The 17670-nt window shown below is 39.6% G+C and overlaps 2 protein-coding genes across 8 annotated transcripts; both read right to left on the bottom strand.

Annotated features, from left to right (window-relative positions):
- Positions 1-4: 4 nt before the first annotated feature.
- On the bottom strand, positions 5-10584 carry LOC139629208 (NLR family CARD domain-containing protein 3-like). 7 transcript variants are annotated; one of them, XM_071491718.1, is made up of 10 exons: positions 10274-10584; positions 7783-7935; positions 7482-7589; positions 6026-6080; positions 5624-5837; positions 3022-4858; positions 2429-2602; positions 1789-1956; positions 1637-1683; positions 5-1465 (listed from the first exon to the last, which is right to left on the bottom strand). In XM_071491718.1, exons 2-10 carry the CDS (start codon positions 7908-7910, stop codon positions 975-977), a joined length of 3222 nt encoding a protein of 1073 aa, XP_071347819.1. In that variant the 5' UTR covers positions 7911-7935; positions 10274-10584; the 3' UTR covers positions 5-974. The 7 variants fall into 7 exon arrangements, with proteins under 7 accessions (XP_071347819.1, XP_071347803.1, XP_071347809.1 ...); XM_071491702.1 differs by having other exon boundaries at positions 5-1525; positions 10274-10583; XM_071491751.1 differs by having other exon boundaries at positions 1319-1461; positions 10274-10583.
- Positions 10585-10746: 162 nt separating this feature from the next.
- Positions 10747-16522, bottom strand: cunh11orf58 (chromosome unknown C11orf58 homolog). Its single transcript, XM_071491542.1, has 5 exons — positions 16355-16522; positions 14533-14616; positions 14322-14382; positions 13990-14099; positions 10747-11365 (listed from the first exon to the last, which is right to left on the bottom strand). The coding sequence occupies exons 1-5, from the start codon at positions 16406-16408 to the stop codon at positions 11141-11143; spliced, it is 534 nt and encodes a 177-aa protein (XP_071347643.1). The 5' UTR covers positions 16409-16522; the 3' UTR covers positions 10747-11140.
- Between the last annotated feature and the right edge of the window lie 1148 nt (positions 16523-17670).

The raw sequence follows: 17670 nt of genomic DNA, 5'->3' as shown, positions 1-17670 counted from the left end.
CATGACATGTTTGCAACTTTATTTCAAAAAGACATTTGTTTCTCAGTTAAACATACTATTTCTGTTGTGTGAAATATGTATTTGCTTTAAAGGCAATTATTTACATTACATGTTGTTTTTGTATATTTAACTATTGTTACACAAAATTACTTGCACTCTTGTTTTTGCATCATGAAGGCAACATGTCTGTTGGTGCAGATAAGAGGATGACATACACAAGAACAAATATATGATAAATAAATCAATAACTTTAAGTATATACTTTATACTGTCTAGAAAATAAGTAAATATAACATCATGCAAACAGCAAAAATAATGTTTAGCTTTTTCCTGATTGTATAACATTATCGGTTATTTACATTATCGGTTATTTCTCCTTTTATATATATTGTCCTCTCTGATTTGACTCCGTTCCTGTCCCTAGGAAGCGCTTAAGTTCTGTTTGGCAGCTCTGTATGGCTCTACTTTTGCAAAGGGGTACTTTGAGCTTAATGCTAACATCAGCATGCTGATGATAACAATACAAACATATTGGTGTTTTGGATGTACCATGTTCACCAATTTACATTTACTCATTTGGGAGACACTTATCCAAAGTGACTTGTGTGAAAGATAACACTCAAGCAGTACGATAGGAGACCTTGAGTACTTGGAGTATTAAGTTGTAAATCTGTTCAATAAGACAAAGTGCGACTTAGGCATGTTAGAGGTGTTAGGAAAGGAGGTGCTCTCGGAAGAGATGAGCCTTCAAGAGAGTCTTGAAGACAGAGAGCGACGCAACTGGTCTGACAGCATTTGGTAGCTTGTGCCACCATCAGGGAACCACAAACAAGAACAGGCAGATGATCAGCAAAGTTATAATTCCTCCTGAGGGAGACATAAATGTCTGTACCAAATTTCACAGCAGTCCTTTAAATAGTTGATGTATTTCAGACACTGATTTATCCCATGTTGTTATTTGCAATGCCTTTATTTTAGGAACAAGGGTTTTCTGGTTGTCGTAGAGACAATGATGTATTCGCAAACCCCAGCCTGAAGCCTGGATAAAGTGGCTCTGAGAATTCAGCCTGAAATGTATGCAGGTGAGTCATGGCGTTTGCTGATACAGCGTAGAAGGACAGCGTGCCAGCTGACCAGTCTAAAAACACTCCAACCCTTTTGGAGTTGAAGTAGGGGACGGTTACAATTGCATCATTATTGTACCAGGCAGTGTACTTGCCTTGATAGTATCGCAGACCCCAAGACTTGTTATTGTATCCAAAGACAGGGCGAAAGTTACCATCGGCTTTCTCAAGGATTGCTTTATAAGCCACTCCTATACCTGTCCATTCGCCAGTCCACTCCACTTCCCAGTAGCAACGACCAGACAGATCCTCTTTACAAAGCACCTGTCCCCAGTCTGGAAAGCTCTCTGGCCTGTCAGGATATGGCTGAACTGTATCCATTCGTGTCATTGTTTTGCTGTCTTGAGAAATAGACATGTGTGAATGGGCTGTATCTCTGTCCAAAGTGAGCTTACATGCATCTGATGAAAGAAATAGGAAATAACAAGTAGTACAAAGCAATACCTGTGTCAAGCAAGTGACTTGTTTGCATGAACCAATATTTCTGTCAACTTAAAAGGAGATATACTCACATTTCTTCAGAGCTGATTTTAAGAAGCACTCTGCATTGGGGCGAAAACTAGGAGAAGGCAAAAAGATGTTATTTGCAATGTAAAAGTGCCATATATGAATTAGCTGAACGAAAAAAACAAGTCACCTCATGCCATTTGTCTCAGTTTTTTACCTGATAGTGAGGTGTCCAACATCCTTTTGTACAGCAGACAGCAGCTCTATCCCCCGTCCACCAGGGTGATTATAACTCAGATCCAGTTCCTTCAAATGGGTGGGGTTAGATCTTAGAGCATCAGCTAAAAAGCCACAGCCAATCTCTGTGACTCCACAGAACGGCAACCTGAAATTAAGAGATAGGAAGGAACTGGTATTAAAAAAGTGAATAATAAATAAATGCCACATTTTATTACCTGAATGTATGTTGGAATTTGCCATGTGTTTTAATTCATTTCAGTGCATCCCAACCCTGTGTTCAAAAGATAGGAACTGTAACTAACAAAATAGAAAAAAACGGAAACACACTTCTGCCAAGTTTATTTTTTCTATTTTCAAATTCTTTGGTTTTTTGGGAAATATTGGATTGTTTTACCTCTTTTAGCCTCTAAAGACATCAAAGGAAAGACAACATTACTATGGTGTAACTGCTTAGACTTTGCTTTAAATGCTTTAAAGATTGCAAACCACAGTTTTAACTGCTTTAATTTCCTAAATTGAAACAGAGATTAAAATGGTACAGGCAATCTGCTTTAAGTTTCTGTTGTCATGCTTTTTTAATTATTAGAAATAATCTGCCTCAGCACTTCTTTACAAACCTTAGTTTTTCCAGCTGACATGTTGGACTTGCCAGTCCAACAGAGAGCTGCTGTACTCCTGAGTCTTGCAAGTCATTATCACCCAGGTCCAGTTCTTTCAGATACAAAGTGCTTGAGCCAAGAATTGGTGCCACTACTTCACAGCATTTCCAGGTAAGGTTGCATTCTTTAAGCCTAAAAATCAAACAAATAACTAATTAACAGATAAAGTGTTTTGCATTATGTTAGTCAACTGAAGCAAACAAGAGATAGGTATTGCTTTTGAAAAACACTATCTTTGGCAATACTTCTGGTGTGACAAACCGATAACAATGATCTCAACCATGACTGTCGCACTATGTTTATGTTTCATGGTGTATTAATAGATCTGGCAATTATGTACTAATATTTCAGTATGCAACGCATAGAATTTTAATAATAAATCTGAAACCCAGAGTGCAGTCGGGGGATTCATTCACCCCCACCATGCAGATTTTTGTCTCGCCCTGACACTACACAAAGAGAAACAAACAATTTTATTTTAACTCTACACAATGACCACTTTAACCACTTTAATGACCATGTAGATGCAGAGGATAATGTTCTTTACTCACACTGCTACTCTGGATTCCTTGATCACTGGTAATAGCCTCAGAAGACCCTCCTCTGATCTTGAATATTTCCTCAGGTCAAACTCAACCAACGTTTCCTTTGAAGTCAGCAACACAAAGACCAGAGCAGCCCACTGTGAAGGTGACAGTTTGGTCTCTGACAAACTACCAGAGGTCAGGTAGTTTTGGATTTCCTCCAAAAGAGACTGATCGTTCAGCTCAATGAGGCAGTGGAAGAGGTTGATGCATCTTTCTGGGGAAGGAATTTGCCTGATCTTCTCCTTGATGTACTCAACAATTTCCTCATTTCTCTGTGGGCTGCTCTCCATTGTGGTCAGAACACTCTTCAACAAGGACTGATTGGATGTCTGCGAGAGTCCCAGAAGGAAACGAAGGAAAAGATCTAGGTGTCCGTTGTCACTCTGCAAGGCCTTATCCACTGCACTCTTGAGGAGGCTGGTTACTTCACTGGGAGCCTCCTGGACGGTGGTGGTTTCTTGTGGATCCAGCCAGTTCTGATTGAAGCAGGTGAATGAGTGGAAAATGTACATGGCAGCAAAAAACTCCTGAATGCTGAGATGCACAAAGCAATAGGCCCTCCCCAGATGAAATCCAGAATCATTCTCAGAGATCTGTGTGAACACTCCTGAATACACTGCAGCATCATTGGCGTCAATATTGTACTCGTTCAGTTCATTCTCATAGAAGATCAGGTTGCCTTTTATCAGGTGCTCAAATGCCAGTTTTCCAAGTTTCAAGATCATTTCTTCATCAATTTTGACCTGGGACTGTGTATCAGATGCCTCTTCTCCTGCTGGATACTTCTGACGTTTGATCAGTGAGTTGTATACCAAAAAATTGGTGTACATTTGTGTCAGAGTGTTGGGCATTTCTCCTCCTCTTCCTCTTTCGCCTCCATCCTCCTCCATTCTCATCGTTTCTGTTTCTTGTAAAATCCTCTGCAGAACGGTGGCAGATATCCAGCTGAAGACTGGTATATGACACATGATATGAAGGCTCCTGGTTGCCTTAACGTGTGAGATGACCTTGCTGGCCATGTTTTGATCAGAGATCTTCTTCCTGAAGTACTCGTCCTTCTGGGGGTCGTTGAACCCTCTTATCTCTGTCACACGATCAACAAGATCACCTGGGATGCGATCTGCAGCTGCAGGCCTAGATGTGATCCAGATGTGTGCAGAGGGCAGCAGGTTCCCCTTAATCAGATTTGTCAGTAGTACATCCACTGAAGCTGGCTCTGAGACACTGCAGCAGGGCTCATTGCGGTCAAAGTCTAGGGGAAGCCGACACTCATCCAACCCATCAAATATCAGCACAAGCTTATATTTGCCAAAATTTGAGATGCCTGTTTCTTTTGCCTCTACAAGAAAATGATGAAGAAGCTGTGTAAGTGAGCAGTGGCTCCTCAACAGATTCAGCTCTCGAAACGGAAGATTAATTAATAGTTGGATATCCTGGTTGACTCTTCCCTCTGCCCATTCCAGGTTAAACTTCTGTACTGAGATAGTTTTTCCAATGCCAGAAATTCCTTTAGTCAGCACGGTTCTGATGAATCTGTCTTGTCCAGGTAGGGGCTTAAAGATGTCTTCACATTTGATTGGTTTTTCTTCTTCTACTGGTCTCCTGTTTGCAGCCTCAATCTGCCTGACCTCATGTTCATTATTAACTGTTCCACTGACTCCCTCTGTGATGTAGAGCTCGGTGTACACCTTGTTTAGGAGTGTCTGGTTCCCATGCTGTGATACTCCCTCGTAAATGTATTCAAACTTTTTCAGTTTGTGTCTGAGTTTGCGCTGGCAGACGTCAAGCTCACCATAAATGTCTAGTTGGACAAAGAAAACAAAGACAAAAGTGTTATGCTGATACATAAAACTCAGTGCTGAAACCTTGTAGAAATTTGTAGCCTCAAAAGTTCATTTGGCAGAAAGAAGTTATAAAAAACAATGCAGCACATTAGGCTTATTTGATAATATTGAAAATCACAATATTTTCCTGCCATTAGCAATATTTTTCATAATTTCACTGCCTTGCTTACTGTACATTGTACCTTGGCATGTAACAAATAAAACTTTAAAATACTCTTTAGTGGCAGCATTGCTTATACCTAAAACATAATACAATTCTACATATTATAAAAACACATCTGAAACATAATAGGTCATTATTATTGTATTGTATGTTTGATGTGCTTAATAATATATACAAAAAAAACTCCTGTAACATAAAATACAATTACATAATCATATATTATAAAAAATACCTGAAACATGAAACATAATGTGTTATTATAAAAACAAAAAACCCAACAGAAACATGAAATACAAAATGTAATTATATTATAAATATTGTATATCACAATATTATATTAGTATATTGAGGTATTAAATTTTGTATTTTACTGAAGCCTACAGTCCATTTTTTGTCAAATTCTTCAATCAGACCCTTTGAGGAAAACACCAAATTACAATTTTCTTAAAATTTGTCATGAAACTGATCATACTGTATATCTTATGTAAAGTAGAAGAAAAGCACAATATATCAGATATTGGCATTTGCAAATCCAGCACACCTTCCTCTTGGTACTTACGTTTCTCCAGTTCATTAGCGAGAGCTCTGTGGCCGGTTTCCTTTAACACATGCAGTGTAACCTTCAGAACCCCCTCACTGGCACTGCTGTCCCGCTTTTCATCTTCTTCATCCTGTTTTTCACTCGCAGAAGATTGTGATAGGTCTGGAAACAGCATCCTTTTATACCTTTTCAGCTCACTCTGAAAAATCTCCAAGCCTCGAGTTTCCACCAACTGCAGTGCAGAAAGTAGAAGACAAAGCAGGTGCAGATCATTTTGAGGTTTTCTGAGAAAAAAAAGTCACCAGCTTGTTTTTTCAGAAATGTCTATCATAACAACATTATTGTTATCTTATTTTTAAGATGCCATGAAGTTATTTTTGCCATTATGCTTTCAGTACAGACATTAGAGACGTAGCTCACCTTAAATATGGCATTTCCATCCAGCTCTGTAGATTCTGAACAGTCATATAGGTCTCTTTAGACAAATGTTGAAAATGTTATTTTAAGATTTCAGCCTGTATAATAACTTGCAAGTTAACCCCTAATAATATTCTCACAGACTCATCAACTGTCATTGATGCAGCGTTCAAATATGAGGACTCCTGTAGATCTCCAGCTAGATTTCATATCATTTTTTAAATACAACCCTGTTTCCAAAATTTGGGATTCTGTAAAATGCAAATAAAAACAGAATGTGATTATTTGCAAACCATGTCAACCCATATTTAATATTAATTATAGAATAAAGACAAAAATGTTGAAATTCTGAAACTTAATTGTTTTATGAAGAATATATGCTCAATTTGAATATGATGCCAGCAACAAGTTTCAAAAAAGTTGGGACAGGGGCAACAAAAGACTGGAAAAAATTCAAACTGAGTATGTATTTTTCATGAAACATTAAATTTTCAGCATTTCGACATTTGATATGTTGTCTTTGTTCTATTTTCAATTAAATATGGGTTTACATGATTTGCAAATCATCGAATTATTTTTATTTATCTTTTACACAGCATCCCAACTTTTTTGGAAACAGGGTTGCACATTCTTATCATCAAGTCAATTTACTTGACAACATCAATTGTTAACCAAAGTGCAGAAACTTAAAATCCATTTACATAAGTGTAAAATGTAAATAAGTGACAAAATAATGACAAAATATAATCAATCATCCCTTAAAAAAATTTAAATAAACTTCATGCACCTCTCTGTACTATCACTTCTAAACAGTGGTGTAGTGTATGCACAACCGCACCCCCAGTTGAACTTTTCCACTCACACTTCGCAGTCTGCTCTTAAGCTGCTATGGGTACATAGGTAACATCTGCAGCTGCTGTTTGAGATCAGACACCCCTCCATGGGCGATTGAAAGAGTATCTGTCACCAGGGACAGTGGTGAGTCCACAGCCTTTTTCTTTATTCTGATAGCCACAGTGAGAGAGACAGAGAGACAGGATGGTCGGGGAGAGACAGGGGATGACCTGCAGCAAAGGGCTGTGCAATGGATTCGAACCCAAACTGAAGAGGTTAAAAGGGAGCGTTCACGAACTCTGCTCTATCTGGTGAGACACTGCGACATTGTACTGTAATACATGTGTGGCGGAGGCAACCACTGACGTGCATTTTCTCACAGCACATGGAGCTTGTCAGTCTACTGCTCATTGATAAACTTTTCATGTGACATTACATGATTCACAGCACCTGTTTTTTACATGAACAAATTGCTGAAATGCAAGTTCTGTCCCAAAACTATTTTTATAATTTTTAAGTGGATATATGGGAATTCTGGATCTTTCTTAGTGAGTATATGGTGTATACCTGCATATCACGTAGACTACACCACTGTTTCTAAAGACCCAGAACAGACTTAATGTACCTATCAACTGTTTCCATGGTGAAGTTTTGATGATTCTCCATGGAGTTGTCACTTTTCATGGACACGCAGGATGATGCAGTCAGGTTTGATTTCTCAAAAATAACTGAGCTGCAAAGAAACACAAGTCAAAAGCATAAGGATTTATTGTCACTGGACAGTGGGTGTCTGCATTAATTTTCATGGAAATCTCATTATTGGTTGTCAAAATATTTTACTTTGAACCAAGGTGTTGGACAGATCAGCATTTCATACCCTAGAACTGCACATCCACACTTAAAGACCCAGAACAGACTGTATGTACCTATCAGCTGCTTCTTTGGTGAAGTTCTGAAGATTCTCCATGGAGGCGTCACTTTTCATGGACACGCAGGATGAGGCAGGCAACTGTAGCCTATCAGGAAATGGTTCAGTCTCCTCTGCACCATCCATTTTGAAGGCAATTCCTATGTTTTTTCTTAGAAGAACCAAGTTAAATGTCACACACTGGTCTATTTACATTTAGATTTTGCTCAGTTTTCTCCTTAACACAACAATTTTAATAATTACAATCATCATAACTCCACAGGTCTGTATTACTGACAAGTTTAAATTCTTGAAGTGATCATGTAAATATTAAAAATTCAACTCACACATTCACAAAACCAAACTATGGACTTTGACATCTGAAAAAGTGATGGATGCTCAGAGTAAGAGATAGATCATTGATGATTTATTGTAGAATACATCTTTTAAAACTGGATCCATTATTAGGTTATTTCATTATGATGGACACAGGACACATTTACAGTAAGAGTGTCAAAATGATATATTAAGACAATAACTATACTAAATAAAAAAAATTAAGGTCAGACATGTAAACTCACAAAGGAGACTCCATAATGTCTGGCCAAGAGAGGGTGGGACTGACCCCTGTTTAGCTGGTATCTATATGTTTGTTTATATGGATGCACAGCAAAATATATAAGCAGCAGAGAAGGAGAAATGTCCTGGGGCTATAAGAGAGTGCAAGGACTTCTAGCAAAGTGTTGCCATGTCCACCTCATTTACCTACTCCTCCGCATGTAAGTAAGCACTTAAGTAAATTTAGCCCCATTTAATCTAGTGTCATGTTGTAACCGTTTCCCTGTTGACACTGGTTTCCTCTCACTAAAGCCTGAACCAAACCCTAACCCTACACAAAGCCTGTATGACTGCAACTGAGCTCCACATCACTTCACAGAGCTGTGAGAAGATCCTGATCATTGGTCCTCTGTTCCTTTCTGGTTATTCTTACATAATGAAATGTTGAGCTGAAGCTTTGTCCTGACAGAAATGACAGGGCAAACATTAAGAATATTTGGTTGCTATTACTAGTACATAGGTTTTGCTTGCTGGCCTTGGTCATCACTTTTTACAATAATAAATGATTTCTATTTTGTGTTGAGAGAAGATTTAACTTAATATCATTCTTTATGTTAGTGGTCTTATAATTCATGCAGGTCTTCCTCCCCTCAGGCATATAACGACTTAGATAGATTCAGTTCCCTTTGTCTTACACAGTTGTTTTTCCCTGTAATTTATTTTTGGGGGGCATACTTAAAAATACAGGTACTCTAAAGTATTTTCAACTTTTTTAGCTCAATTAAAAAATATCTGCACTCATAGTCAGTAATTATAATCAGCATCAAAGTGTTATAATTCACTCAACTCAATAAGTTCACCATGGTAACATGTAAATAAAGACCAGAGCCTCCATTCTAATCCAGTGGAGCAGGAAAGATTAATGTGTGATGTTAAAGCACATTTATCTTCAAAAAGAACAACAGCAACAGTCAGAGAGTCCAAGAGTGAAACCAATCAGAACCTGAGAAATGATCATTCATAGAGTCTTGTACTAAAACTTCACAAATATATATCGTTTTTTCTTTTATTCACAGTGATAAATGCACAGAGGAGTTTCAGTCAAGACGAGCTGATCCACAGTCTGACAGGTGTCTGAATGTCCACAGAGTCTCAGTGTTATACAGACAGACAGGGCACGTTGTGACATGAGCTGAGGGGGAAGCTGACTGTCAGAGATGCGTCTCCGTCCTGTCGCTGACTGATCACAAAGCTCCTGTTCGCACAGACAGGCCTTTAGGTAACAAGCTGACACCTAATCAGGGTTTTAATGCTTCAGATCTGCACTTTGATGTCGGCTCTAGACAGAATGAGCGAGGAAATGACGGGAGCTTCCTGAATTACGACGGGAGGGGCCGAGACACAGGAACTGAGGGTTTGTTGAAGGGAAGCTGCCAGAGAGCAGCTTGGTCACTGACGCAGAGTCAAAGTGATCTCAGTTTGTCGAGCACAAAACCACAAAACACAAAATCATGGTTAAGATGAAAAAACTCAGTTTTCACTAAACCCGCTGTCTGGACTAGACGACGACAGCAGGCTCACCAGGAGATTGAGATATATATTTCCTGTACATTTGTTTGTATTGATTTTTCTTCTTTTTAAGTACCAAGAGTAAGAAATCCACCTTTAAGATCCTGATTTCATTCACATTTTCTTCAATATAGCGCATTTAACGTTCGGCAGAGTTCTTGAAACATATGTTTGCAGCTTTAGCTTAAGTTGGGTCAGGTCGGCCTGCCTGCCTCTTCACAGCTTTTCCTGTCAACAAGCGCGGCTGAAGCGCAGTTTGAAGCGCGGCTGAGGCGCGGCTGAAGCGCGGCTGAGGCGCGGCTGAGGCGCGGCTGCTTCTGCACTAACTCCACCATGGTTGACTGACGCATTCATCGAGTTACTCCTGTAAACATGTGTCTGACCTGCTGCGTGTGCGCGTCCAGCCGGGGCAGCGCCTTCTCCCTGTCCTCCGTGTTTCCTCCACACTTTCGCTTTGGCGTGTCGCAGTTGAAGCCGGTCACGCAGCAGGGCTGTGTCTCTGTTTGTGCCCTGGCGTGCGTCACAACATGTACATGTGTATTGAGCTGGGTTAAAATATCTTATTTACCTACAAACCCCTGAAGAAAATGTTGATTTTACATAAAAATGCTGCCACGCTGAAAATGCGAATAATTCACACATGGATAATGGCCATTATCACAACGACCCACACAATTCATCAGTTTTTTTTCCTCTCAAGACTTGTGTAAGTTCACATGACCCCCCCCCCCAGCAGACTCATTTCATTAGATACAGATCAACAGTGAGTTCACTTTCAGTCCACAAGGGTAAATAATGCAGAACACAGAGAGAGTCCTACACAGAACCCATCTCCTGTTAACAACAGCAAACAGTGCAACGTTCAATTCCTTTTATTGGGTTTCAAACAAGAAATCACAAGCTTCTCATTGTGTATATCAATCGTTCTGAATGACATGTGATCCTGTTTCCTCCAACACAATTCATGGCAAATACAGTGACTGCTAAAAAGTTCAGACTAAAAAAAAAAAACTGGACCATTTGCCATTGAAACAAACATGATATAACACCACTTAACCAAAAAGCTGAGGTTGCAGCTTGCACCTTATTATTTGACAACATGCACACCACACTGCCGTCCAGCGTTTATGTATAGAAACCACTTCTACACAGTAAAAGAACCAGAATGACCGACAGTTAAACAAATAAAGTCAAATTGTACAATTCTGAGATTACAAAAACGAATGCCTCCCTGCCCGCCCCCTGAGCGCCTACGCCGACTTCACAAAGGCCATTTTGTAGTTGTGTTTCCGTTCTTCACTCCCACTGTCAGAGCTGGGCTTGGCCTGGTCTGAGGTCTGTTCCTTAGAGATGGGGTCACAGACTTTGTCCTGGGCGTCTGTGGGTTCTTTACCACTGGTGGACTTCTCCGGCTCCGTTTCTTTTGTCTCACTGTCCACTGGTGGAGTGGGAATTGACTCTGGCTCAGGCTCCGGCTGAGGATAAGACAACAACAAGATTTTTCTTTTAATTTTTGTCCACAAAGAGTTTGTCTGTGTGACAACAGGATTTCTTCAATCTCTCTCTCTCTATCTATCTATCTATCTATCTATCTATCTATCTATCTATCTATATTATATTTATATATTACGACAACTTAAGATATTAAGACACAACCCATCATTTGGAAACGATCCTGATGGATTTGACTACAAACGACTATGAAATTAAAAGACAAAGTAATGTCACAACACATTTGAAAAGTGGTCAGTGTTGGCAGAAGCCTGCCTTCTTGTTGAAGTATTACTTGTATCAGGAACCATGAGTGTGTGTGTGTGTGTGTGTGTGTGTGTGTGTGTGTGTGTGTGTGTGTGTGTGTGTGTGTGTGTGTGTGCGCGCTCTTTGGCAGTCACACCCTGCGCTGTGCACACAATTTGACACATTAAAGACAACACAAAAGACAAGACGAGTGTCATGGCTCAAAAACAAACTATGGGTGAGACAAAAAGAGGAACCGAGGAGCTGCACAGACGGGTGGATAAAACATTTCAGCTTCATCTGTCATACGAACACAGGACACATGGAGAGGCAGCATATGAATATAAGACATGCTCTGGCTTTGACTCTTTTATGTTCTCCACTGCCTTTGACAAAACCTTTAACATTCATCATTATCAATGTTGTGCTTACATTCGGAACCTTCTATTATCATCTTTACAGTTTTTAAAATATTTTTATCCTTCTGAGCTTTACTGTCTTTGTTATAAATATTCTGCATAAATAAATTTCCCTTACCATCATATTACTTGGAATTCTTGTGATTTCCAGTAATACAAACTAGCAACAACTAAAAAATACACTTTCCAATGGAAACCAGTTGGCCATGTGCTATTATATGGAAAGTTAGAGTTTACTCACCTAAAAAAACCAAACACGTAAAGCACAATATCTCTGACAGTGTTAAAGCCGGAGTGTGGGATTTACATTCAAGTTGCTGCCAAACGGGTTCACACGGTTCTGATTAGGCCTATCAGGTAAATCTCTCTGTACTCAGCAGTACTGTAGAGTTTTAAAGATGGTGAGCTCGAGAGGGAGCTCTTTTTTCTACAATGTAAAGATTTTTGGAGAATTAATTAAACAGCGAACACATAGTTGCATTGTTTGTCAGACTTTTGACATGCCCCCCCCCCATGCAACACAGTACAACAGGCTAGGCTACTGTGTTGCCCAGGACACACCATATAAGCCAGTGAAACACTGTGCAACTGTCGGTCGGGTGCTTGTGTTGAGTCTCCAGATATGTTAACAATAAACATATAGACAACAGAACAGCAGGAGCAACTGCAGTGATGGAGACAGGGCCGCTACAGCAGCAGGACTATGGTGGAGCCCATGGTGGAGAAAGCGAGGAGGTATCCGAGAAAAGTTTCTGGAGCTCCAGATAAAAACGAAACGAGGAAGGATTACAGTGTGAAAAGGAAAGCGAGTGATGACGAGGACAAACACAGATTATCACTGGTCATCACTGGTGTGGCTTTTCCTCGCTGGAGCGCACTGACAGAAGAGAAGGCACTGAGGGCAGACTTCAGTGTCAACATACTGCTCCTTGACAAATTGGCATTTGTAATATTTTGAGTAATTAACTATTACATTTAGTCTACCTACATAATACATTATCATCTTGTAACTTGAAATTTCTCTGTATTCAACAGTGTTTGTGTAATTACTGTCACTGCCAGAGGGGGGAGACAAAAGTTCAACACTGCAGGTTTAAAGTGAAGAACTTCAGAGCAAGAGCTGCTGGAGACTGCAAAATGAATGTGGTCATTAAAAAACTGCAGCTCACTTCTGTCAAACATATGCAGGTTATTTCTCCTGATCCCTGATAGTGTGTGGAAAGCTGCAGTCTTAAATCAGCCTCACATGTTATCTACCAGGGATGAAGAGATGATGATGGTGATACTTGATGGTGGTTTCCATAAAATAAGCACTGAATTTATGAGGCTGACTGACAAATAAATAATTGCATTTCACAAACTGCATTTACGTTATTGGAGAATGAATGCAGCCATTTTCAGTTTCCCTGAGTGTAGTAAAATTTCATAAGCACAAAAAAAAAAACTCACTTATGGTACCTGTTTCTGTTTCATCTCTCTGTTGTCAGAGTAGCCAGTGAACTGGTTGCCAAGTGTGGCAGACATCTGTATACTGTGCAACTGTGATATATTACTTGCTACATGTCCCTCACTTTTTTGAACCCTGAATGTTGCCTCATCATATGTTACCATAGCATGCTCATGTAGCATGTATGCTAATATGCTGAACAAATGTAGAGAAGAAGTATGTGTGGACAGTGTCTCACTCGGACACGACACTACAGCAAAAACAAGTCAGTTAAGCAGGTAACAGATGACAGTCTTTGCACCCCTCAGTGGCTTTCAGTTTGGACTTAACCACTACACAAAGTTTCAAGTTTTAATAAATGTATTAAAGGTTTTCATGTCCGGAAAGATCATTTAAAGATTTTAATAATATCAAAAAATTCTGTATCGATTAATTTAATCTGCTCCGGATCATATTTTGTAAATGTCCTCTGTTCTGGGTCTGAATGAGCCCTCACCTCACTGAAGCCCAGACCACAATGTCTCCGGTTCCGGCCTGACAGTTTCCCATCCATGCCCTGCTGGTACTGCATCTCCAGCTGCTCATTGATCTTCTTATCTTCCTGCCCTGCAGAGGAGACACCAGTCACAGCAGGCACACCCAGCCGTTACAGGCCTATCCGTGCGTGGATAGATCTGTGCGGCGGATGTGTAGTGGGGAAGCCGGGTTAATTGCATTGGGCAAAAGGAAAAGGCAGCATGGGTAAATAACAGGGAACAGTTGTTCCCACATTTCTTACATGAGCAGAACAAATCCAGCCTTTTATAGAAGCTAAACAATGAAGCTTACCACTACGGAAGTGGGATGTCGACTTGTGGTCGCCAATCACTAGGCGTCCCGTGTGTTCTTTCTGGAGAACAGAAAAGATCACATTTTATTTCAATTGTCACAACTTCTCCAAAGTGACAGTGACAAGCTAAACAAAGCTTTAATGACCTGGACTACAGGACCACAATGAAGTTAACTGAATGCAAAGTGATCTAACATAAGCAAAACAAACCTTGCCAGCACCCATCAACCGTAAAAACTTTTGTTTCCTCTCATTGCTTCCCAAATCAGCCGATGCCCACTGAGTAGACCCATCCTGCCGAAGGAAAACATTGTTATCATAAAAGCATAATGCTCATGTCATCAGATTATTTCCCGTTTTTTTACATTACATATTATTTACATATTTACACTGTTTTTACAACACAGTCAAGGCTGTTTCTAACCAACAGGCTAGCCCTCTGATGACTCACACAATTTGGATGAATGAGTGGCCCCCCTGAGGCCAGAAGGATCAGTGGTTACTTCAGTCTGTTGGAGGTATGTTTGATTTATTTTCATTATAAACCCAATGTGTTGGGATTTTGTTTGTCTACGCTAAGTGAGCCTTGCGTGAGTATTGGAAATCAACTGGGGGGAGAAGACCTTTAAATGTTTATAAAATACCAGTTAACTTAAATGACCCACATGACTCCATACATATCTGGATCTGTCAAATGTTTGCAGGGTAAAGTGGCTACTTGCTATCAAGTTCTGTCCACTGTTATCTGAGAGAAAAAAAACAAGCAACTTTTGAAAATAAATAAATAAAAACTAATGAAAAATAAATACCAATGGACCCAAACGACATCACTAACAAGAATTAAAACAACAATTATGGTTAAAAGTCTTGAGTGTTCAACAGGTAAAAGAAGGTCGTAGACTCTTTAGAAGCAAATACATTCCGTAACTTTTGTTGAAATCTCCCAGTAGTCGCTAAACGCAAATATACAGATAATTGCAGTTTGACCCTTACAGCACTGTACTGTAAGTTTGACAAGCTGATGAAAATAAATAATTCTGGAAAGGTTAACGGACCCATTCAACAAAACAGATAATTTGATCTTTACAACAGTACACCTGTCCTCAGTCCATTCAATGGTTGTGCAGGAAATTTGCAGTTATATTCTACCTGACATACACTTGTTGTCAGTTACTTTGGAACATTAAACTAAAGCTAATGTGGTTTAATACAGACCTGCAATAAATCATAAATGATAGTATCAATAATAATAATAATAATAATAATAAATCTTCATGAATGTTATAATGCTCAGGTTGTGTTGAAACTGTTTCAGACAGATGTCATCTGTGGTGCTGTTGAACTGCACTGCGTTATGTTGACAGATTATTTTGCCCACCCATTCAGATCTATTGGTGTAGGCTAAACAACAGGCACACCTCCTCATGCAGTACAGTTCAGCAGCACTAACATTTTAGCCTTCATGAAGGTAGGATTTAGTGCAGGACCGTTGTTTTAGACTGGCTTAGTTTTAATCTGGTGTTCCTAATAAACTGAGAGTGGTTAGTTAAGACAAACATTTACAAACATCTGTCCTAACTTAACAGGATAGTGACTATTATTTTATTACACCAATGAGGCTTTTGAAAGATCTTAGTGTCTTACGTATCAGTGTTCATGCGTCTTCATGTGCTTTTTACAACTGAGAATATAACGTCAGATGTTAAATAAAATAAATAAATAAAAGTTAAATAAAAGAAAGATAAATATATGACACCCAGTCAGTCATCTTTGCTGGGTGAAACACCTCCAGTTAGAAATAAAAACGATTTGATACAAAATGATGTAATGGGTAATATGATTTCAGCAGTTAAATTCTGAGTCAACCTTAAAAGGTGAGTAAACTTTATCCAAGAACTTAAACAAGAAACGTGTTCAGGTTTCAAGATTAGGCTCACACGTTAGCAAACAGGCTAGCATAACGCTAGCTTTATCTAAGTAAATTATAACTTTGATCTATGAATTATGTTCAGATTTTAATAAATTTACTCACTTGGCTTGGGGATGCAGGTCGTTTTGTTCCATGCCTGCCTTCTGGAGAACTCATAATGAACGAAAGCTTAAGTAAAAAGTCAATAAAATATCATACCACCGGACTAGCATAGGCTAGCTGAATTTGTCAACACTCCTCCGTGTCGTCACTTCCTCCGTCTTCTTCTTCGCTTGTGTCACAAATGGTCATGTCAACTCTCTGCTGCCACTCACTGGTGGACTGTGTTACACTTGACTAAGGCTAAAACTAATGCAGGCTAATACAAAGGTCCCGCAATAAATCCTCCTTCATGAAGATTTCAATGGTCAGTTTGTGCTGAAACTGTATTAGAGAGATGCTGAGTCACTGTTACGATCATTTTGAAGGCTGCAGTTTGTGATCAATGAGGGAAGGCTAAAAACATCTTTGAAGGTTTCTAAAACAGTACATCCTCCACAATGAACATAAAGTTGAATCAACATACTTAAACAATTTCAGTTAAACCGAACATTATAACCTTCATAAAGTACGATTTATTGCAGGACTGTTGTATTAGACAACATTAGTTTTAATTGGGTGTACCTAATTAATTGCCAACTGGGTGTATCTAGAAGTCAGCTAGCAACACTGCTGTTGTTACGCATGGGGCTGCGCATGCGTGTTGAGAACAATCCTGAGATCTGACGGGTGACTACCATGGTGACAAGCGATAACCAAAGAGTGCCTGGGGAGAAGCTGACAGCTGTCAATAATAATATTGCAGCATTATACGCATGCGCGGACGTATGGGGAAACCAAACTTGTGCATTGGGTGTTAAGAGGCAGCAGTAAAAAGTAAATGAGAAAATGACATTGATTTATCATCTTTGTGCAAGTTCTGGAGTAAGTTTTAGAAGTTTGAGACAAAACATTGTTACACAAATAGCGCAGCTCCTTTCAGAAATAGCTCAGTACGTAGGCTGTGTGCGTAGCAGGCGAGAGAGAGAGAGAGAGAGAGTGAGAGAGTGAATGAGTGAGTGGTGGTGAAGCTGGCCACTGCAGCAGAGAGTTAGCTGGGGAGGCAGGAGGTGGCAGTGTGACTGTGGACGTTCAGTGCGATGTATGTGCGCTTCAGGCTGTTTGAGCTACAGCTACAACTCCTCAATACCGAAGTTCCCATGTGGTTCCCAACTACAGTCCAGACTATGAGCCAAGAAAGGTTAAAGCAACAATTTGTAAGTTTTGCTATTGTTATATAGCCGGCGTTAGCATTATCAGCTGTTTACTTACCAGCTACAGGAAACAGTGTGAGTTCAGTATCAAACTTCAGTCCTTTACTCACAAACAGCTGTCTCCAG

This window comes from Trachinotus anak, unplaced genomic scaffold (genome assembly GCF_046630095.1).
Source record: "Trachinotus anak isolate AG129_WGS33_773 ecotype Australia unplaced genomic scaffold, CSIRO_AGI_Tana_v1 ptg000002l, whole genome shotgun sequence".
Lineage (NCBI taxonomy): Eukaryota > Metazoa > Chordata > Actinopteri > Carangiformes > Carangidae > Trachinotus > Trachinotus anak.
This window is presented reverse-complemented; position numbering and strand designations above follow the sequence as displayed.